This window comes from Diadema setosum, chromosome 18 (assembly GCF_964275005.1).
Source record: "Diadema setosum chromosome 18, eeDiaSeto1, whole genome shotgun sequence".
In the NCBI taxonomy this organism is placed as follows: Eukaryota; Metazoa; Echinodermata; class Echinoidea; order Diadematoida; family Diadematidae; genus Diadema; species Diadema setosum.
The window spans coordinates 34,955,036-34,979,900 of record NC_092702.1 but is presented as its reverse complement, the minus strand read 5'-3'; the positions used below and the strand labels follow the sequence as shown (position 1 = coordinate 34,979,900).

At 38.0% G+C, this 24,865-nt stretch overlaps 1 protein-coding gene across 5 annotated transcripts in view; it reads right to left on the bottom strand.

The window, feature by feature from the left end:
* Window positions 1-24,865, bottom strand: part of LOC140241808 (cGMP-specific 3',5'-cyclic phosphodiesterase-like) — a 169,022-nt gene that overhangs the window by 46,645 nt on the left and 97,512 nt on the right. For all 5 annotated transcript variants that reach the window (XR_011902107.1, XM_072321558.1, XM_072321559.1 and 2 more), the window contains 3 exons: window positions 16,947-17,138; window positions 5,441-5,584; window positions 510-656 (listed from right to left, as the gene is read on the bottom strand). Coding sequence is in view for 4 of the 5 variants with exons in the window: in XM_072321558.1 (XP_072177659.1) it covers window positions 510-656; window positions 5,441-5,584; window positions 16,947-17,138 (483 nt within the window). In the remaining variant the exon portion in view is untranslated. The remainder of the gene's footprint in view (window positions 1-509; window positions 657-5,440; window positions 5,585-16,946; window positions 17,139-24,865) is intronic.

Here is a 24,865-nt window from a genome sequence, read left to right as displayed (position 1 = left end):
TTCAAAGGTCTAAAATTCTGAAGCTGAGCGAAACCTATGCATGTTACAAAATTCACATGATTGTAGCAAATACAGACAAATCTAAGCCCTATAAATCTCCTTACATTTTGCTATGCACAGAAAAGTGAAAGATGAAGAATGAGAACTACAACGTGTATTATACAAAATGTATTGTATATATTTCCAAGGGGTTTAAAACTGGAACAAAAATGATCACACATAGAATTTACAAATGGCTTCACTACTCGTATCAGAAAATGTATGATATGAAATCACTCATCATATCATCGTGCAAAATCCCTCTGTGAGTATGTGTGTGTGTGTGAGTGGTGTGTGTGTGTGTGTGTGGTGTGTGCACATGCAAACTGTGTTTGTGTGAATGGCTGTCAGGCTTCGCATTTGTGAAGTATCTGATAACGTGCTAATGAGGTGTCTACGCTTATAAAATTGGGAGGAGCGATTGATGGCGGCACGTTGTGTGTGTTCATCTGTTGAGTAAGGACTCTCACCTCATATGGGATGTGGAACCGCTCGATGAGGTCACACTCGATGAACATCCTCAGCGTGGCCTGGACTGTCTGGTCCTCAGACAGGTCAAAGTCGTTGAAGCTGAACTCGTAAAGCTTCAGATTCCTTGCCGACGGCACTCGCAATTTCTGTGTAAAAGCAAACCTGTTTGCATCAGCTATCAACATCTTATAAGCAGTCCCCACTCGAGATGAAAACTGAAGATTTAATGATGCATGGTACATCTTCACCTTGCTTGCCTCATACATGATGTAATGTATGTGTAAGTTCATGAAGTTCCCTCAAGACTCCACAGTTTGATGTTAGCACATTTACATCAATTTATGACAATCATGACTTTTGGTTGACTGCACACTGCATTAACCCAAAAAAACTTGCTCAGTAAAAGCAGGTAGAGCAAGTTTTAGAATCTGTAGTTGCTCTCCAATCATGCGTGAAATAAAACTAGAAATACAATGGAAGAGCAGGTGTGGCTTCCTCTTTCCCACTTCTAGCTGACACTCCATGGGTACAGTGCCATACCATATGCACTGCCCTGATGCATCAAACTTAATGACACACTACAAGAAGGGGCAAAAGAGCACTTGTAAAGACAATTCTACATCTTAACGAAAAAAACAATGTTTTTACGATAGATATTTTCTATTCCCCCTCCCCCCCCCCCCAAAAAAAAAAAAAAAAAAAATGAACATCATGCCTTATTTCCAAAGCAGGTTTATAGTTTAATACACAGCTACATTTCATGACAAATTCCTAGAAATAACCACAATGACTACTCTGGGCAGGAGAAAACATAATAAAATGCAGTATGTCATACTATTTCTTTTGTCCTTCTTCTTCTGAAAGGAATGAGGCTTATGTAGCAGTGGCCATGTTCAGTTAAATTCCATGTTTTGTAACAAGTACCATGTGCAACATCTTAAAGAACAGAGAGAATATAACATAACATTGAAACATCTATACATAACATTGAAACATCTATCAATATTCGAGAAGAATACAATCTCTTCTTAGTCACATCCCACTGACATTCCGAACAGATTTCTCTCCGCCTCTTCCTTTCAGACTCCAAACTACATCTGTGAGACATCGAGGACCCCTGGTGATACATGGCTCGAAAAAACCGCAGAAATTCCCTTGCGTGCAGTTTGTGTCTGCAGCCGCTGAAGAGCAGGCGTGTTTGTGCATGCGGTGGCCATGCACGTCTGTCAAATAAGAGGGGATTAATCAACAGGATCTCTCACTGTCAGTGCCAATACTCTAAACCGACAAGACACACAGTCAATCTAGCCATGGCTTGTTCCTCCCATCTTGCATGGAGCTGGCTACGCTCTGCCGGAAATATAGCACCATGGTTATCTCTGGGCTTTGCGCTTTTCTTCGGAGGGATTTTTTTTTTTTTTTTCACTCTTTCCCGCAAATTGTCATTCTTCATCTCCAGCTATCGCTCCTCCTCTGTATCCTCTGTGGCAAAAGAAATCTTAATCCAGGAGGGGGGGGGGGGGTCCCACAGGGAATATTGCTTTGTCAATAACAGAGAAAAGGTCAGTACTCATAGACAATGTACATGGACTGGGGCTTAATAAGGATATACCAGAGGCAAACCTGATCAGGCACATAGATAGTTGTCCTAATGCAGCCAGGGCTCAGGAGCTATGCACCCCCAGGAAATGATTGATTCCACAATTGAATTCAATTCCTCTGGATTAATTTGGCAGAGCCAACCGCAGTGGGTTAGGGTTCCATAAAAATTACACAAGGGGGGGGGGGAATTGACTGGGACTGAGGTTGGTAAGTTTCAAAACAACCAAAGGATATCTGCACCAGCAACATGCTAGATATGAAAGCTGCATGAAAGAAAATCTGAGAATCCCACTGTATCCCTTTGGATCTTGCACATTACATCTGGTAAGCATCTGTATACATTTTTTACTCTCAAATTTATCTGAATTGTGTCATTTTTGTAAAATTTGGCATACACTTAGCTCTGTAAACTATAGGTAAAACACATAGTTTCAAAATTCTTACAAGGAGCCTATCAAAATAAACACACTTCTTCTTTTCTGTTCATATGAAACAGAAAAAAACCTGTCACAAATTTTGTTTTCAAAACGTTCGTAAATATTTGATAATGTGACACCATATCTTAAGAGAACACTAGAGAAAACCAGGGAAGCATACAAGTGATTGTGCCAATTTATGCGCGCAGCAAATCATCAAGCACAGAGAAACAGTATGATACAATTATTGAAACATGCTGAGATAATGTACACTGATAGATATCACCTTACATCAGAGTATCTTGACAAGATTCTTTGAGCATTTTTTCCAAGGACAAAAGAACAAAAGGGTAATATTGGTGTTACATAATTATGATAATAATACATTATATTTGTAATGTGCTTAACACAATGTTTCCAACATGGTAGTATTTTTTTTTTTTTTTATACTACTGACTATCAACTGAACTCATTTGGCAAGATGTACATTATACAAAGTATCTTTCTAGTCGTAAAACGAAAGGCAATATTGAATGACACAGACAGGAAAAACAAGACCTGTATGAAAATGGACAATCTGACGATAAGAAATATGTTGTAACAAGGGACACACATTCTAAACCCAATTTCCTTGTTTTTTCCATTGTTTGTCTGAGTGGGTAGATGTGTTGAACAAATAATGCAATAGGCAAATATATCGTAAGCTTTCCTGTTCAAATTGGTTGAAAAGGGTGCATGTATGTCCATTTTCATCACACCTCTTTCAGCTGCCTATTCACAAAATGCAATCTATCTCATACATGCGATACGACAGATTTAGTGCCCCGGAAGATTAATGGAGAGTTATTGCTCTGTTTGGGTGAAGGAGCCTTCTCTTGGGAGTAATTTTCCATGCATCTGGGCACTAACTCAACACACTTGCATCACCACAACAGTGCTCTTCGACACAAACATGTCATACGAGAATGCACTCCAGAATCATGAATATCACTGATATCCTCGAAAAAGGTTACAGTTTTCTGCTCATGGTTAGAGGTCAAAAATAAAAACATTCCAAGGTTTCTTGTTTTTTTTTTTCATATGTTTGTTGAAGGTACCTACAGACTCAGGAGGTGCCACAGCTTTATTCTTGCGACAAAACTTTCTTTGTCTTTCTTTCTTTCTCTGATGGACTTTAAATCCTCTTCTGAAATTTGCAGCCTTCATGTTGAGTGCTTGTGTTTGTTTGTTTGTTTGTTTTTTACAAATACCACAAGAAAACAAGTTTTGCAAAGCTGAATAGCAGGATTTGTGATGTGAAATTACCCTAAGTGAACATTCCATTTGAATTGCATCCCTGAAAGTGAAGATAGAGCCTGAAAAGCAATACTGGGTATATTCTTTCAAAACCAGAGTTGAATCAATAGCATGAAATTCCCTACTCTGGGTTTGGGGGCAAAAAATTTATGAGTGTCATGCAGTCTCCCAAAATGCCAGCCAAGTGACAACTTTGGATCAATATGTGTCAATCAGTTTCCCCCAAACTTTGGGCACACAGGGGATCTTGTGTCATACATGGGGTCTTGTTATTGATCAGCACAAATAGACAAGGAACTGTCACCCTTATCATAGTTTCTCCTCATTTGCAGGAAAGAAGTAGAAAACTAGAAGATGGATCTGCATTAATGTATAGATGGTATGTTTCGTTGATATTGTAGTATTTTACTTCTCCATTTCTTCTATTTTTTTTACATATTCTAAAGTTAAAAAAAAAATGATATTTACATTTTTCCTTTTTTATGTTGCTTCATCTGAATAAATGTCAGTGAAAGTGATTATGATTTATAAAGAGAATTGTGATTATTGACCAGGAAAGAGTTATAGTTGAGTGATTCAAATACATACACACGTGCAGATCAGAGTCTATTTCCTATCCCACGCCAAGAAGGTTCAAGGATTGAGTCACCAGCAACAACCTTATTTCCTTTGAACTCACGATTGATGCCGCCACTAAAAAATATTTGAGGTATGTGCCAAACAGGAGCTGCCTCACAGACAGGAAGAAAATTGATTCATGTCTCACTGCATAATGACCTATGGAAGATACATTTTTAGGATTATGATCACTTTTCGCAATCCCTGCTTATAAAAGACGAGTGGTAGATGCGTGGTACATGATAGTATAGACAAAGGAATGCAGGAACAAAAATTGAAAAAAGTTTGATGAAATATTAAATAACTCAACCTGACACGTCTTGACACTAATCTGACATTTATTATATTTTTATTTTATTATTATTATCAGTAGTAGTAGTAGTAGTAGTAGTAGTAGTAGTAGTAGTAGTAGTAGTAGTAATAGTAGTAGTAGCAGTAGTAGTAGTAGTAGTAGTAGTAGTAGCAGTAGTAGTAGTAGTAATAGTAGTAGTAGTAGTAGTAGTAGTAGTAGTTGTAGTAGTAGTAGTAGTAGTACTAGCATTACTACTGTTATCATCATCATTAACCCTGTATGCAATGAAATGTCAATAGAAAGTGTGCATTGCATAGTCATACCACTTGATTTCATCTGTCTTGGGTCATTGACAATACGCTTCCTTCAATGGTGATTCAAAAGCTTTCAGAGTTGAATATCTGTTTCTCAGCTGAACATTTATTGAAGGCAATCATCTTCTCCCCTATTAGCCTCATGCATGCATCCTTCAATCTTGGGTTTCTGAGCTCTTCAGCACCGATGCAAAGGAGAAAGCTGTATTTCATAACTAAACAGCTGCAAAGCCAATTATGCCCTACCTACTGTATGTCATACTCTTTCCTACACTTGGCTTAAGTGTCTTCTTGCACATTAGAAAGACCTTGCCCTGTATGGAATATGATTGCTATAATTCATATCGTATGTCATCAAGGATGATAGAGAAAGTGATGAATCAAAAACCAACCTTGAGCTTTGTGACTTCTTCAGGCTGTGCGGTGGCGTGGTACGAGAGGACATCCAGCGCAACCTGCTGTTTGGCCATCAGCCGCATGGCGTTCTCGTACATCTGCGTGTTGTGGATCCCCAGGCCACAAAAGATGGCAAAGGCCTGTTGGGTAGGAGCAGACAGAGTATTTATGTGCCTTTGGCAGATTGGATCCTGGCAGCAGAGCATAGCACCAACTGTCTTCCCAACTGATATGTGTAATTGTTCATCAGGAGGGAGGTGTTGGCATGTGCCCTATCAATAGACATTCACCATAACATGATTTGATTTGACATGACAACATCATCTGGCTTCTAGCAGGGTAAATCAAAGCACCTTGAGTATTCATAATGATGACGAAATGCACAACCCATAATATCACTTTCTTTATCATAGTACATTTGTCAATAGTTGATGATAATAACAAAGATGACAATAGTGATGATGAAGATAGTAGCCATGATAATAAGATAAGAAAAATAACGGTAAGAACGATAATGATAAAAATGATAACAATATGAATAACAATAATGATAATAAAATAGTAATTATAAAGATCTTGTCCCATGTTGTATTCGATCGCCAAGAATTGACACACAAATCACATTCCTTTGCTACAGAAAAAGTATATATCACATATATTATGCCTCGCTCAAATTTTTGCAATTATAAAGGCTTATGCTTGTCCAAAGACCACTACGCATATCAACTGAATAGTGATTTGGCATTTAAAAGTCTTTTTTTTTTCTTTACGCTATTTTGAACACACAGAGAAAAGAAAAAGAAACCCAAAACATGGCTCCACCACCAGTTGAGGGAAGGAAACAAATTAGTTTAAAAAGAAGAGACACACACACAGCGACAGAGAAAAAAAACAACTGGTAACATATAAAAGAGAGAGTATGAGTCCAGCAGAAATCTCTAGAAGTGCCATTCTTATTGCAAACTTTTACATTTGGGTTGCAATCAGGGTCACATCTTTTTGATTCACCATTCTCACTGTAGAAAAAAAAAAAAAAAAACTTTTGGGGTTGCAATTTTTTTGCGAAGGACTGACCCGCTCATTTCATAAATGGCAAGCTTACTAATCTATGTATCAAGGCCAATTCAATATACCTCAGTGCACCAAAGCATGGTAAAAAGAGCAAAGAGCAACATGCGGAGTGCAGTGTGGGCTATAAAATCTTGAAATTTTTTACAGTCACCGTTCTCACTGCCCAACTCAGAAAAATAAAAATAAAAAATAGGACAAATTGTGCAATTTGGAGCACAACCTAAATTGATATTTGCACAACCTAAAAAATCATGGTATTTCTGTTCTCATTGTAAAAAATTTCAAAATTTGAGTTGCGACCTTAAAAAAAAAGCATTATTTTGAGTGCAATGACAACGGCACTAGAGATTCAATTTCTGTACATTCATGTGACCTTTTCCTGTGGATAAAGCTCTTAAATTTCCTCTTGTCCAATTCTTTCTCAGTCCCTATTTTCCCTACATCGGTAGGGAAAATACAAACATTTATATTGGCATCACTCAAAACCTGGGCCCCATTTCATAAAAAGTTACTATGATAGCAATTCTAGTGGGAATAGAAAGTGTCATGGTAATGACAAGACACCTGCTTCCTGATTGGATGTTGCCACCCAAAGTTGCCATTCTAGCAAGAGTGGTTATCCAATCATCTTTTATGAAAAAGGGATTTGATATAGATTCCTGTACAAGTGCAGTTTCTTGCTTTTCTAGAGCCCTATCAATATAAGAACAGTCATAGACACAACTGAAGACATAGACGTGTTACATTACAATAACAGGAAGAGCTGTATCTGATTTACAAGAAATTGAATTGCTTCCATTATGGAGCTTTAATCATCAGATCTATTCTGGTGCAATTGTGCTGATGATGTCATAATACCATAGTGATGATATTTGCAGCTTTGTTAAATACCCATGTGTGCAATGGTTAAACGTCATACAAGGAATGGTGATTTTTGTGCAATGGTTAAACGTCATACAAGGAATGGTGATAAGATAATGGGGGGGGGGGTCCATATATAGGGAAAATTGATACAGACAGCAAGTATTTGTGATGAAAACCAGTGATGCAACAGTATTATCCAAGTGGGGATTGGAATAATAGTGATAATAATAATTAGATTTATATAGCGCACAATAATCTAGAAGATTCTCTTATGCACTTTAAATAACTTAAGCTCCTACATCAGGAAAAAAAAAAGTTATCAAAGATTTTACAAATTGCTTAGTGTCTGCCTCAGCTGTAAGTCTGTCTGGCACACCGATTCCCAAATACAGGCATTGCAACAGCAAAAGAACGATCTCCATATGAACAGGAGGATGAAAGTGGTATCAAATGCTCATCAGAAGAGCTGAGCCGAGATTTCTTGTAGGTGTGCATGGAAACGCGAGTATGGGGGAGGGCAGGGAAAAGGGAGAGAAAGTAAAAGGTTTTTTTAGAGGTAAAGTTTGTCAGAGTCTGAGTGAGTTCAAGAAACCTATAACTTTCATTCTGCATGATACATAACAGACATGGTGCATGCACAGACAGACAACATTACTGGATGTATCTGTCACAGACAAAGTTAACAAGGAAAAAGATGGAATGGAAGTAAAGTGTGGCAGCACTGCAGAGTAACTAAGTAGCCAGAAGAAGTATTGCAGGTGATTTGATTAGCTGTAGGTAATAGGGAGAGGGGAGACAGTACAGACAGACAGATAAACAGACAGATGGATAGGCAAGATGCCACAGACATAACATAACACAGACAAGGAAAAAGAAACGGTGACACTACTATGTAGAGGTGTGCCTCCGCACCTCCTTTACACAGGGAAATTTGAAGCATGAGACAGCCCGCCGGGGTTGATTGATTCCTTCTGCTTTGGAAAATTGGTTCCCGAATTTAATCACGGCCTGCCCATTCAATGAGTTACATCATGTCTCCTGTGCATGCTTCTGTCCTTATCGCCATGGCCTGGCCCATCGACAGGTTACCGCCGTATCACTAGGGAAGTGTCCTCTGACAACACTCATCCAAACAAAAAGATTTCAAAAGAGTATGAAAGATGCTATCAGGTCTGCAAATTTAATGCTCCTTTCGTAACTCTCAGAATGCGCAAGAAATCGACCCCGTTTCTGATGACCGTGATACACTATCACCTAAAAAGATGCCTGAAAATCTGTTTCATGTCATCTCAGGACATTAACACCTGGTACCATGAGTCATATTCTTGACTCAATGAACAACACTAAATGAGGGACATACCATATCAATGGTGTGAAATTCTGCATGGTTCAGGTTATAAATCCTGTCAATTCATTCCATGTAGCCTTCCCAATAACACATATTTGCCTTGTCTGGGAATAAAAAGTAAACATTACAGTTGCAAAAAGCAGCCATTAATTAACAAAAACCCAGGGGAGCTTGACGCTAACCACAACTTCTTTATTAGATAAACTCAATTTGGAATTCTTCAAGTGTGTCTTATTAACCAAATTGCAATAAGTGCCTCACAGAGGGGCCTCATCAACAATATTCTTTCTTCATCTATGAGGGTATGTAGGTTCCCTCCACACACAATTTTATATATCCATCATGAATGTACCTTTGAGAATGATTTCAGTTGATCTCATGCTATGTAAATGCCATTTGCATATGCTGAACTTATAACTTATAATCTGTGTGTTACTTCACATTGTCATGGATGGATGTTGTAAACACAACACTGTATGATTTGTGTTGAAACTTATGAAATGAAATGAAATGTACTCATAGTAAAATTAACCAAAAAACAACAACAACAACAACACACTTTTGGCTACTGAAGACAGAATGGAGAAATCAACAATAATTTGGTTTCAAGGGTCCTACCCAAGGGCACCTAAAAAGCCACATGTTACAGCAGAACATCTTGCATTCCCCTCCCCCAAGGAAAAATTCTACCAAATCTGGCTAAACTTAAGGACAATTGACTTTAAAGATCAAGAAGGAATAATTTTCTGTGGCATATCCAGCAGAGAACACAATGCAGCCACTGATTAGACTATAATTCAAAACTCTTAGCCTGAGCCTGTCTACATATTTTCACACAGCACCCGTAAGAAACACTACTTCTACATCTACAGAAGATGTCTGAATTCAATGGATCGCATATAAATGTACACAATCAGTCGCTAGCATGCGGGTCTGTACGCTATGTGCAGATGAATGAGGTGATCTCGCACATATGCACGCAACACGCAAAGTCACACTTTCGCAGTTTACTTGTGCACTTCCGGTAATGCGAATTTACTGTGGAGCAGGCATGGGCACAGCACATGTGGTAAATCATATCTAATTTTCTCCTTTTATCATGACTAAAGTATTTTCACTTCACGATAGAAATGCATTTTCAGCGCTTACAATTGATATTTCTTTTAACAACATTTAGTTGTTCCTAAGAAAACCTACAAAACTATTGTAGCTTTGAAATAGATACAGTTTTCTGTGTTTTTCATAAACATTATCAAATTGAGCTTATACTGTGAACCGTCACAGCGTTGTCAACTCTTTGTTACAGAAGTTACATGTAAATAGTGCTGCCGCTGTTTGCGCCTTAAGAGGTAAGATGCGATAGCAAAAACTGCCAGTGTCTTGCCCACTGGGGCTCTGGTAATGGGCCTCTTTATTCCCATTTGCAACAGAACACAATCTAATTAACTTTGTAGTCCCCCATCCTTTGAGATGACACCTGCAATGTATTCCCAAAGTAAAATCCATGCTTGTCTTTAAACAAAATGAGCATTCACCATTACCACAGAATACTACCACATAATACCTCCCCAACATGCTATCACAGCTATCACAGAAGTTGGTACACAAACATTTGAGCTCTGAATACAAATTTGTGCTTCTAATTTAAGAATTTAATACCACACTGCTATGTCATTATGATTACCACAGAAGAATATAAAAATGAACATAAAACCTAAGTTTCAACGTCCAAGTTGTTCCACTTGAACAAAAATAGCTCCTCTCTCTCTCCTAAAACTCTCCTAAAATGGAATTATTGTACATTGAAAGCTCCTTTATACACAGGCTGCAGGCAGAGTTGCCATGTTCATAGCTAGCAGAGTGCTCTCACAAATGGCAGTTATTGTCTTCAAAATATTGCACACTGAGATCCTACAGCAAGAAAATGATATACGACACAAGGAGTAAAGACAATATCACGACTGGTTCTTCATCTCATCTTATATAATATACCAAGCCTCCTTCTTTTCTACTGCCTTATCTGCTCATATCTCTGTATTATTGGCAATATTCCACAGTGTCAATAGATACAAGATCAGGATTGTTTCAGGCCAAATACACACAGAAAAAAGGATTGAATAACATGCAGCAATGGTGGCATATTGAAAATGTCTCTTCCATCATTTCAACAACAACAGTAATTATGTAAGTAGGCCTCTATTATCAGACTTGATATGATCATCATAATGTATTATGAGTCCATAATCCCATGACTTTGGGTGTGTGTGTGGGGGGGGGGGGGAGGGGGTTCAAAGGAGATGGAGACTTTTTTGTGCTCCTTTTGACTCTCTTCGATATCATGTTTAACCATGCAGAAGTGGCTACCAGCAAGTACAAATTTTCCCAGTAAATGATAACAATGACATAATGTCCAAATACATGTCAAAATTCCTAAACTGTACCTTGATATTTATAATAGCAACTATTCAAGTCTTCCCTGTATTGTCATAAGGCCTAAGATTAGTATCACATTTATGACATACATGTCTGATTTTTAATGGGCTCAACGCAAACTTTTTGGTCTGGTGGGTTTAAATCTGAAATGTTGGCTGGCCCCCCCCCCCCAAAAAAAAATAAATAAAAAAAATAAAAAAGATATGTAGTGGCCCATAATAAAAGCATAAGTAACAATCCATTCTGAATCTTAGTTGTCTGATTGGGCAACCAAAAAAAGAAATTTGTTGTCTGGACACCAATTTCTGGTGGCCCAAGGCCACCACTACTGTCCAGCCCAACATTAGATATCAATTTCATTATTGAACTCTCTCTACACAATTATGAATTTCAGCATGTCTTTGCATAAAAAAAAAATAATAATAATAAATAAATACAAAAAAATACAAAAAATACAATCTGGTGTGTTTCATATCTTATGAAGAAAGGCATCAAGGAACAATATGCACTTTGAGTTGGTGTGCTATGTATTTACAACAAACCATTGTCTGAGATATCTAAAGCAGCATTGTCAGCATTGTGAATCTTACACTTCAGTCAGATCGCAACGCGGCTGTTAATGAGCTCAAATAAAAAATTCATCGTACGCGCAGGTTTTTGCGTATGTCCTTCTCAGCACTCGAGATTTTGCGAGATATTCAGAGACGAAGTGCATGGTCAACAAGATTCACTTATTGACGACAAGAAGATTACTATCAGTGACTAATTGACATGGTTTGTGTATATTTGAAATAAATCACACCTTTTAATCCTTATATTATATAAAATAAACTTATGATACCATTATTCTTATCTCTGCATTATAGCAAAACGACCCTAAGACAAATTATAACAAGGCTTTTTATTTATTGTTCACCCGACCCGTTCAAAGGTTGAATCACCTCATTAATGATATTCAACGTTCTAGAGATACTTGTTATAATAGCACAGTAAGAACTGAATTGGTCCCTCGCTTAGAAAACTATAAGAATTGAAAGTCTTGTCGAGTAAAAATCATGGTGTGGCAATTTGAGATACATGAATGATCATGCGCTCCCACGGTATCATTAGATAAATTACTCGGCGATGTATACAGTGGATTAATATGGAATAATTATTCTAATACAAAATAGTGAGCCCCAAAGAACTTGTGTGTGCAAAGTAAGTGCTAGATCTTTTATCATTGATTTATATGCTATTCATTAATGCATGTTACTCTATCTAGTTGTGTAAACAAAACCCGAGCCAAAGTTGAGCTGTCGATCAGAGTGGAGTGTTGTTCTTGTTGTTTACGTGGAGATCTTAGCTGCAGTTGCCTGAGCCCGAGCGCGTATACATACATTGTGCGCACGCACACACACACACATTGGGTCCTACACTGTCATCTACACACAATGTATTACTGTATGTACATAACACGTTTACTGTCATTCTGCAAAACTTCATTCAACGCTTCACTCAGAGGGAATTAACCAATCAGGTACGCATATTCTCGGCAAACTGAAATCTTGTCAAAAATTAATTGTACAACGCAATGATTTATTTGACAACCTAACCCGTTCAAAGAATCAGTCCATATGAAGTCATTATGTTTTCATAAAATGATATTTCCTCTTTCATTTTATACCTCTCCCATTTTGGTCCACGTTTATTTACATTGGTCTAGTGTACCCCCAAAGTAAAATGAAAAATATGCAAATTTTATGTTTTATAATTTCCTCGTTCAGTATATTCTATATGTCATAACCTTTCAAATGGTCAAATTTCATCAAAGTACAACTCTTCAGCTTTTTATTGATGTATAAATCATGTAGATTGCTAATGTCGTTTAGATTTACACGGACTCTAAAAATGTGGTCTTCCAGCTCATTACGTATTCATGTCCGCGAGGTCCATGCATACGCGTACGATAAATGCGAAGACTTTTCAGGGAGTTGCATTATGCATTATTTTCTTTTCTTAATAACAGATAAGTAATACATCAAACAAATCAAAACAGAACTACTAACTCTTTATGGTCTATGATACATAAACTTGGTAGGCAGGCATTCAGGGGCATCCACTTGTGGAGGATTCAGTTAAAAAAAGAAGAAAGAAAGAAATGTGTTTGATGGGCAATAAACGTCAGCACTGGAATGCTTTGAACTGCATCAAAAGTACAACTGATATTTTCCCACATTCCAACAGCATCTAGACGAAGAATTTAAATTCTCTGTCATCAACATCCCTTTTTGTTTGACCTAACCCCCCCACCCCCCCCCCCAAAAAAAAAAAAAAAAAAAGAATCCTCTTGATGTACTCTCTTTTTGATCTTGGTCACAATTAATAAAACTTTTACTGATATCAAACTAGTACCTTTTTTAAATCGGCATCACATATATTATGCATAACAGAGTCAGCTTGTGCATATAAGCATTATGAACAAGAAGGCTCTAACCATACATTATCATTGTCAATGCATTCATAATTGCTATTATGAACTTGGCAGTGCCAGGTGTACGACAAATCTCTAGCAAGTTTTACAGCTCAACACAAAAGCACTGACAGCATACCAGATTTGTAATTTGGTAGGAAATCAGAAATCTTGATTAATAATTCTCCTACCAACATGCAGCTATACAAGTTGTAAATGTTACTGTGTATGTTCATATCTAATGAAGATCCTCCTCCCCCCCCCCCAAAAAAAAAGAAAAAAAGAAAAGCTTTGAGAGAGAAAGAAAACAGAAGAACGAAAAGCTGCTTGACTTCAAGTAACATCAGTACTGCCATGATGCAATTATGAGCGAGCAAGTGGATTGGCTGCGGCTTTCCTAGTTGTGGGGCTTGGACACATTAGGAGTAATTGACCCACATTGGCAAGGCAGCAATGTAGCTCTGCATCCACTCAGACAGCATGATACTCAAGATAGAGAAAATTACTCTCTGCAAACACATTATCTCTATTTCATAACACAACTGCACCCAGGCCATATGCACAAGTTTTTCTGTGACTTTTAACAAAGTCACAGGCACATGCAAGCACACACACACATACAAATGTATTGGGTTCAAACTGCAGAACTCTCATTCTGAGCAATGACAAACTGACCAATGCTGTTTGCTTGAAAGTATGCAGATAAAAATCATGATTAATGATGTAAAACATAGCATCTTGTAAATCATGGTCATGTTAAAAAATTCTACACCCAAATAACAGTGATGAAAGGAAATAATTCAATGCTTCATCATTCCATTAATGTACTAATAGAATATCCTGTCTCAGTTAAGATTCATTAGATTCACATTAACTTGTTGAACTTACTTAAAGATAGGGGATACCTTTTACAGACCTCCCAAAATGCAGCAAAACATTAAATATGAACATAAGGGGACTTGTTTAGGCCACTGCTGAGAAATTTGGAAGTCAACAGTTATCTGCAATTTGAATAATGCACAAAACTCAACTACTCAGTAGTTCTGTGTGTCAGTCACACTTAAGCCTTTTTGTTGCAGTCTTCTGTATTTTTTTTTCATCTATAAACACAAATCTAAAAGTATAAGAGCTGATGTAATAACATATAGTGTCATAGAGTGTGTGGCAAGAATGTATAGAAATGTTTGTAAGTTTTGATGAACTTTCTTCACAAAATATACATGATGGACACACATGCAGTGCATGGGTCTGCAAAGGTAGCCTAGTAATGTACTGGAATTTACGGTGAGCCCTGTAAAAAATTCAATTCAAAATCTAACGGTCACTAAAAATGTACTAAATGTTACCTTCCACTTTCAATACTTTATGGAAGTTTCTAAAATGATACTCTCTTGAACATACCACTGTATTTATACAACTCTTCATTTAAGGCATGCAAATGGGATTCCCTACCTTTAATGAGCACTCAATCAGTTACATACATCAAGATCAATCATGCAGACTTTGGTGCTTATTTTGCATGCTAACTTTGGGTTTTGGAAGAGGGGAGCTAATTCTATTCACAAATGGGCAACACATATGACATAGGAAAGTCAAGTTCTGTTTTTGTTTTGCTTTGTGTTTTTTCAAATATGTGAAGATTTGAAAGTGGCAGTTCTGCTTCATGTTCACAAATCTATCTACGATCACGAACTTCAACCAACTGTGAAGGTGCTATTGGCATTTCATAAACCCAATCAGCAGCTGTATCAGAACCTTGCACAATCTCCAAAGATATATGACAACAAATATTTTGTTTTTGATCTAAGATTGCTAATGTACCATACAGCTGCTTCATATGCCAGAGTTTGGATGAGAGCAGAGCACTGAGGGGGGTGAGGCTACTCACAGGGCAGACAAACAGGTAGATACATATGTTCTGCTGGATTTCTCTCCTCTTTTTCCTTTTTGGCATTTGGTGTTGATGTCATATATTCCTACTTAAGAGGTCACCACACGTTGGGTTAGAGCCATTGGCACACCGAGGATGTGGCGGGCACGCAGGAGAATGGGGGAATTAAGCGAGGCATAATGCGGAAACTGCGAGGCCACTAACATTAAGAAACATTATTTGGCTGTCAATGGCAGGGGGCTCAATGGCTCTACGTTAATGGGCCATAATGACCTGACATTAGCATGGTATCACGAGAGAAGAATGGGCTTTTAAACTCTTTACCGACAAGCTCAGATAGGTGGAAATACCATTATAGACTGACGATTATTCTGCATAGCTCTATCTCCCGTAGAGTTTGCCATTGGGCAAGTTACCACTTTACTCTCAAAAGTCTATCCTACAAACTGTGTACGTGCTTTTCATACACCCGAGCACAGCATCTGCTACATGCATGACCACCAAGGAGTCTACTCCATTTTAGAAAATAAATGTAATACATGAAATATAAAAGAGAGCGAGTAAAATCATGTTCATACCTTACTCTCACCAACTAATGGATAAAACAGACCTGCTGTGATCAACCTTGCTTTGTTCTGCTGACTGGAGGAGGCATGCTAAGCTTCCAAAAATATTGATTTGTGCATTTGTTTTTGTTTTTTGTTTTTTGCATGCGCATGTATGTATGTGTAGACTTCTAGCATAGCTTCACATCTATACACTGCTTTTCATCACTTAAGGACATAACACTCGACACAGAATGGTTAAAGCCACAAGACAGGAAGTCAACACAAAACTTATGGGCAATTTGTGGTGCTTGCTAGGACCACTACATAATGACCCTTGCCAAAAATGAACGGCACGAGTCTGGAATTTCAAAGTCAGCGTGCCGTGTCTTTAATCAATAAGTTTAAAGGGCAGAGTTTTAAGTTTTAAACGATTAAAGCTCACGAGTTGCAAAAAAACAACAACAAAAAAACAAGGAAATTTAAAGATTTTATGTACAAACTTTCTGGCAAGATTTGAGGTGGTGACATATTCAACTCACTGTTCTAGTAAAATATTGACTGTTTCTTGAAAATAGGCAAAACTTTACAATTGTATAACTTCTCTAATTTCTATCTGATTTTGATCAAACTTGGTGAGTTTGTGAAACTCTTTCTTTTATGATAAACTATTAACTAGTTCAGAATTCCCCTTAAGACTTTGTCAGTCCCCTTCAAGCAGTTGAAGTATATGAAAGGCTTTACACAGAATACGACAAGTTAAAAAGTGTTCCAGTACCTACCATGATTTCAATGTTACTGCACAGCCATTATTTGGCTAAATCTCATCTCAGGTGAACAGAGGACTAACAACAGTAAGAATGAAACCACTCAATACATCAGGTTAAGATCGACCTACCTCAAAGAGGTTTTCATCTTGCTCGGTGAAGGTCTGCTTGTTGCCCTTGTTCAACATCTGGGCCACCCCAATGATCTTCTGCTCGCTATTGTAGATTGGCTGGCAGAGCACAGATCGAATCTTGAGGTCAGCCTCGACCTCACACGTGGCTTTGAACTGTTTCTGAATGGCAAAGTCACTGATGTTGATCGTCTGTTGAAAGCACAAAAGATAAAAAAATATACTATAAAAAGCAATTAGCACACAAAATTCATATTCTGAGAACAAGGAGGCATCCGACAGTATCAAAGATGACATATCACGGGAAAAAACAAACCACAAATGATATATAACTATTATATAGCAATACTTTCTAATCTCTCTAAAAGAATTATTTGGTAAAACAGAAGTAAGAAATGTGCATAAACCATCCTAGTTTGAAATATACTCAATGGCTAATCACTCCTAACCTGTCATAGTGGCAACCATAGGGCATTTTTACACGTCTAGACTGCATTGGCACCATGAGTTACAGCTCTACATTAAAGTTTGCATCAGTCTCTAATTTGAGCATCATGTTAATGAAAGAAATATGATGCTGAGACTGTAATAAAAGTTTGAGAATGTCCTTACTCTATTGTGACCCTGGCTTCTTCATTAATCATTATATTCACAGATTGCCTTCATGGTTACCCTCCCCCAACCCTATTCCTCCACAACTCAAATTTGTTTGCCACAGAGTGTGATATCAAAATTACAATATTTGTTGAGGGCACAATCCATCAATCAAACTCGGAACCAATATACTGCAACCCTACCATTATCCAACACCAGCAGGGCCGTATTTCTTTATGGACCAGCTATTCAGCCGCTATCCAAAACGCAATAAAGCTTAAGTGATAAACATGGGGTGGAAGTGAGACGAGCAAATCTAGCAACCAAGTTGGGAGTAATTAATGGCATACGTCACATAGGGACGAGTGACAGTGATAGGGTCCAGGCATGGTAGAGCAACCTGGCAGTCAGAGACACGAGATGTACTCAATTTTAGCAGTGATAGCAGGGTGGCCACAAGCCACAAGAGGACATAAAAGGCATATTTACATACACCCAACATTAAATAATTTCTGAACTTGAAATGTCGCTATGGCGACTGGTATGCCTTCGCCTTAATGCATGGTTCTCCTAATAGGTCTATGGTACAATGTCTTGACAATGTGTGATGAGTTTCACATAATTGGCAAAATATTAAAATGACAGGTTTGTCACAAATGTGTTGAATGTTCACTTTCCTTGAACTAGGTTTAATTGGATGGATGACTATACTGCCTAAGAGTGCAGGTATTAGGGGATTTGAGGATTTTTACTTCACTTTTGACCCTTTTATTTATAAGTCTACATACAATGTATATAAATTGACTAAACTTTCAAGGTACGGAGAAAAAGTGTAATTTCACTATCAAATAGTAATTTTTTTGCATTTTAACTTGACCTTTGACCCTGTTCCTTTGACCTTATAACCCTAAAATTCCCAAGAGAATCGCTGTCAGGTAGAACATGCATGCAGAACTGTAGATATGTACTAAATTTCATGATGATACCTTGAGTCACCTTCGCAATATGGACCAAGAAATGAAATTTAGCACTTTCACTTGACCTTTGGGCAAGAAACTTCCAAGAGAATCTCTACTGGGTTATACATGTATATATCAAGTTTCAAGAAAAATTGGGCAGGTATTGTATTTGAATATGAGGGAAAAGGTGAAATTATGAGAAGTTGACCTTGACCTTTGACCCCTGATCTTTGACCCATCACCCCCACATTCCCTAGATAATCATCGCTAGTCAGTACATGCATATGTACAAAGTTCCATGAAGATAACTTGAACCATTGCCAAGATATGGAGAAAAACGTAAAATTTTAACATTTTCACTTGACCTCTGACCTTTGACCTTTGACCTCATGACTCGAAACTCTCTCTGGAGAATCTTCATTTGGTATTACATATATACACCAAGTTTCAAGAAAAAAAAAAACCTCCAGGCATTGCATAGATATGGTGGAAAAAGTGAAATTTTGAGCATTTGACCTTGACCTTTTGACCTTTGACCTTGAGCATGTGCCCCAAAAAGTTGATAGGTACAACTTCGCCCACTCATGCATATACATACCAAGTCTCATTAGGATACCTTTAAATGTTTTTTTAGCTACACTGTCCACAAAATTATATTATATTTGATGTACATTCCTTCATTGAGAAGTATGACAATAAATTGAATTGAATTGAATTGAAAATTCATTACGGACGGACGGAAGGACGGACGGATGGAAGAACGGACGGAAGGATGGACAACTCGAAAACATAATGCCTCTGGCGACACTTCGTGGCGGAGGCATAAAAATTGATTTTTGCAATGCCATGCAAAAAACGATAATTCTTGTGGTGTGGACATATTTTTTATTTTTTTTTTTAACTTTTGCAATCAGCATTGTAATGCAAAAATCAGTGCATACATACAATGTAATATATATGGGCCGTGACGCGAGAAAAGGGCCCTTAGGGCATTAAATACCGAAAATGAGTTTTCACCTCCACATTGTAGAAGGAACTCTGACGCATTTAAATATGCAAACCTTTTCCTGAAATTCCACTCCTAAATGCCCCAATGACGACATTCAAAACAGCATGTTTGGCCCAAATCCTGTCACTTTTTAATGCGTCTTTGCATGTGCGCGCAGTTTTCTAGTTGATCTATTTTGCGCGTATTGCTTTGTCAAACTTCCGCGCCGTTTTCTGGCGTTTGCGCGCAGCGGTGCTAAGGGCCCTTTTCTCGCGTCACGGCCCATATATATATATATATATATATATATATATCGTCGCTGGGGTGACAAGACCTTGTATCTGCAATTTTGGTGAAAATGACTTTTTTGGATTAATGGTCAAATAATGCGTGAAGTGATGTCCTGTCCAAATCCCAACTGTCTTACTCCAAAAATGAAGCCACCAAGGCATGTCAAAGGAAAGGCTATCCCATTCACTATAGTGCTTTGGCCGCCATGTTTTTTGGCTCTCCTGAACATTTGACACTTTGTAGATACGAGGTCTTGGCGACGATATATATATATATACCAACTTTTATGAAATGGGGCCCGGGTGTGTGTGAAAAATACACAAAGATATCTTCTTCTTTTTAAATCTCATAATGCAACACCCCCAAGAGGTCTGAACACTCAGGTGTCTGCAGTCATGCTGCAGTCATTGTGGTCATTGTTAAGGCAGGCACAGACTGAGATTCACAGTGCTTTACTTACAGCCAACTGATTTTGGGGCAGTGGCAATAAATCCAATTTTTACTTTGTGATGCAAAAACTAATAACTCCTGTGGTGAATGCAGCTAAAGACAGATTTGACGAAAGGAATATTGAGAAGGTAAATACGCTTTGACAAAAAAATTGCAGTGAGTGGAAGAAAAATGTGGATGTGTGTGTGTGTGTATGTATGTATGTGTGTGTTGTGTGTGTGTGCGTGTGTTTGCATTGATGTATACGTGTTGTGTATATTAAATGCTGCATAGTACACAAATTAAGGAGTTATATCATTATATAATCACTACCAGTATGTATTGAGCAAGACCAGCGTACTAATGCTGATTGCAAACAAATGGCTTATTCATTTGCCAAGGTCTGTTCAGTGGCCTTCAAAGTAGGCCATAAAAATGGCTTACCCTTAAAGTGCACTCTCCTGTCAACTGATCTCTTCATAATTCATACTTCTCATGTGAACATCCGTGTTCAGGATATTATATAACAATCCAAAAGAAAAAGAAAGCAAGCTAATATCATCCGCATCAAATTTCATTACTCGTATTCACGGTGACGTATTGCAATCATAAGCTGGTTGTTTTCACAAGGCCAGAATTGTGGTTTGGGTAAAGGACTGGACATCACGATACACAGAGCAATGTTTCCCGTGAAACATAATAGAGGTAGTATCAACAAAGACTAAATTCAATCAGTCAGCTTGTAAAAACAACTGTCAAATGATACATCCTTATCCTCTTGATTACTGAATGAAAGTTCACTCTCATCATCTCTGTTGCTTTGTATAAAAAAAAAGTGGGGATGCCAACAGAGAAGGCAACATCACTCATAGTAGATAAGCAGAGATGAGAAGAGAAACAACAATGGCAGAATTATTAATTCAGACAAAACAAAACAAAAACAAAACTAGAAGAAAACCGACAAACAGATCCACTGCAGCAGGAGCAGACACACAGGCAGGGTAGGAAAAGAGACACCATTTAAACCTGAACCCTATGAGACAACTTGCAAAATATATGGTATGTTTACATCTCAAGCAGCCCATTTAAAAAAACAGACTAGATTACTGGGTAAGCTCAAGAATTATTCTCAATCAGATAAATCAAAAAAGAAAATATTAGTCAAGATGAAAACTTGATGGATTATTAAAACAGGAAATAAAGGCATCAGAAGAACTGATTTACGGAGAATTCAGAAAAGTAAAGGCAAGCAATATAATTGAAAACATTCATACTTCGGACAACGACAAGAATTTCACAGCAGAAAACTGATGGAAGAGGTTTTCTTGAGGGAAGAAAGGTTGCTCTTTTTTGGGGGAGGGGTTGTCGACACTAAAATCAATTATAAAAATACATGTAGAATTCACTTTAATCTCCTTCATCAAATCACAAGAAAACACAAAGTCAAACAGTGCTAAAATAAGTAGACAGTACATAAATGTCTCCCAAATAAGACAGAATGAATGGGCTATTCAAACTTGAACACACTTGAACAATGTTGTAATTCTTCTTAGATCTCTACACCCAAGCCTTTCATAAACACTTTCAAGATCCAGGCATAACAATCACAAACATTGCTAAACATCAGGGCTAATGTACACAGGAGGTGTCAAGGAAAACTGGAGAGTAATATGAGGCTGTAATTGCAGGCATCCAAAAATGACCTGCCACTTTCCTCCACTGAATGGAGGAAATAGGCTGTCGCTGGAGGCACCTCATGTCAACACTCAACTCATTAGTCATGCCCATAAATTGGTAGCCTGTGCTCCACCTTGGCGGGGAGAGAGAAGGGGGCAGTCACAGAAGTCAAAGGCTCAGAGTCAAGCTGGACAAACAAAACCGCACTTTCAGTTTTAGAGCGTGAAATTACAGAAAGATCAAAAAGATTCTTTGCAAAGCGCGTCTGCCACGCAGTCTACACAATTTCCTCTCACTGCCATTCTTACAACTTAAGATTTGTGAAATCTGAAGGGCTAAAACTTTCTAGCATGCAACCAACCCTCTGTGTTTGGACACATATTGCATTTCGTATAAACACCAACAAGTTTTATTCCCTTGTATCGAGAGAGAGAAAAGGTGCATTGTACAGCTTCGCAGAAGAAAATCAAAATGGCACACTGATTCAAAGTACAAAGTCATAGTTAGGATGCTGTCAAAACTGAGAGTAATCTGATTCACAACATTTTGTATGATTTTTAAGAAAATTTGCAGTTGCCATGGTAATGCATTATGTGCTGACGAAAAAGGTGTTTTCAACATCTACCTACAATAGCAGTCACACATGCCATATTTGGGGTTAAATGCTCAAAAATTGAGGGAGCTAGGTTAACCCACATATTTTTGTATGATTTGTATAAAACTGCTATTGCCATGGCAACAGATTTCTAAACACTAACAAAAAGGTTGTCTAGCAAAACTATACATGACATTGATCGCATATACCAAATTTCAGCTGAATTGCTTTACTACAGAAAGTAGTTCGATCCACAACCTTTTGCGATTTTTACAAAAATTTGCTGTTGCCATGGCAATGCATTACCGGATACTGAGGAAAAAGATGTCTTCCACATCTACCTATGATAGCAGTCACACATGCCAAATTTTAAGTCAATTTCCCAAACAATGAGAGAGTAGTTCGAGCCATGACATTCTGCAGTATTTAATAAAAAATTGTCATTACCATGGTAACACACAACTCCATAAAGAAGAAAGAGGTGTCTCGCACATTTACCTATGTCAGTGGTCACACATGCCAAATTTGACGTCAATTGCTCAAAAAATGAAAGAGTAGTTTGAGCCACAAGATTTTGCACCGACTGCCCGGCCATCCAACCTCAGAGTGATTCCTATATACCTCCATACACATTATCTGTGGGTGGGGGTATGATAAATTTTAGTAAAATTTTGATGAAATTACTTCAAACAGCTTAAGGGACACTGATTGTGAAGTAATAATATAGTCTTTATCCAAAACTCTCCCTTTTTTCCTCTCAATTTTCCCTGAAAACGTAATCAGCGAATGATCCCTGTGAAACTCCATCCTTGACAACTTCAGACGAAAATTTGATTAGCTCCCCTTTACAGCTGTTTTGTGATAAAAATAAAAGAAAATAGTCTTGACGAACAAAAAACCCGAAAGCATAACTCCAGTACCCCTCGTACTAATAGATTTTCACAAACCTGCTGAGGGTAAATCAGTTGATGCGTGTGAAATGGATTCTAAGTAACCTTGCAGAAAATTACATTTAAATCACATGACATTTTCCGAAGGTTCCCTCAGAAGTGATCCCAGTAAGCCACTTTGTTTCCTTCTCTCACTTAATCTGAAATGTACAAATACATAATGAAAGCTTGGACCTCAAATGCATGCTCCCACACCTTTGTATTTAGGCCACTCACATCTCAATCAAGAACATGATATCCCCTTTCCAATTTCAATTACTGGCATTTAAGTAGCTGAAGAGTGGATGAGCAGCCACCAGCATATGCCCCAGATGAAATCCATTATGGAGTAGCTTCAATGATGGAAAGCGCCTCCCCCGTCCTCCCTCCCTCACACCAATAAGATGCCCAGCACTCAAATTGCCCCCTCAAGGTCCCAGTAATGAGTTTTTATTACTTAACACTTTAATCTGTCATCAAGGATAAGCAGGCTAATCTGGCTTGTTAGCATTGCATGATTGGAAAGGCTGGTCACTTGTGTGCTACAAGCATCTCGTTCATTCCCGGCTGGTGGACGGGATGACATGGTTTTAGTGGGAGGGTGGAGAGATGGAGGTAAGTATGACAGACAGATGTGGACAGAGGTGACTACAGAAAGAAAGAAAGAGAGAGAGCAAATGGAATAAACAGATAACCTGAGAGTATGTGTCAGTTGAGTGGATGTGATACACAATGAGTGTATGTATGTTTGTTTGTTTGTTTGTTTGTTTGTGTGTGTGTGTGTGTGTGTGTGTGTGTGTGTGTGCATGATTGAGGTAGAGAGATAGAGGGAATGAAGGAAAGACAGGAAAGCACAGACACAAGACAAACTGATGCAATAAGAGCAGAGAAACAATCTCATGATCTGCCACAAACAAACCGGAAACTAAAGTCGCCAATCTAACATATTCATAGCACTAACTTAGCTTTATCACTTTAGGTTGATAGAAGATTTGTAAAGATTCAATTATATTTGGGATTTGTTTGGCTCCCCCCCCCCCCCCCATACCAGGGAATAGTGCTCCAGGGGGCCCACAGGTGGAGAATGGTGCCCATTTGGACAAATATCCATTCTATCCCCCTAGAGATAGCACCTGCCAAGTTTGGTAAAAATACATGTTCAAGAAGATTTTTGGAACCCCCTCCCTTCCTGGAGCACCTAGGGGGCACTCTTGGATCTACAAGAACAAACTTTGAGCTATAGCCATCAATGTACTTATTTATAACATTAACTCAGTTCTATCACTGGTTCTAGAGAAGAAGATTTTTGTTGGATTGTCTGGGGCCCCCAGTTGGGGCCTGCTGCCCATTTGAACAAATTGAGATCCTATCCCCTTAGGATACTAACTGCTAAGTTCAGTGAAAATCTGTCATGGTGTTTAAAGAAGAAGATGAAAGTGTAAAAAGTTTATGCATGA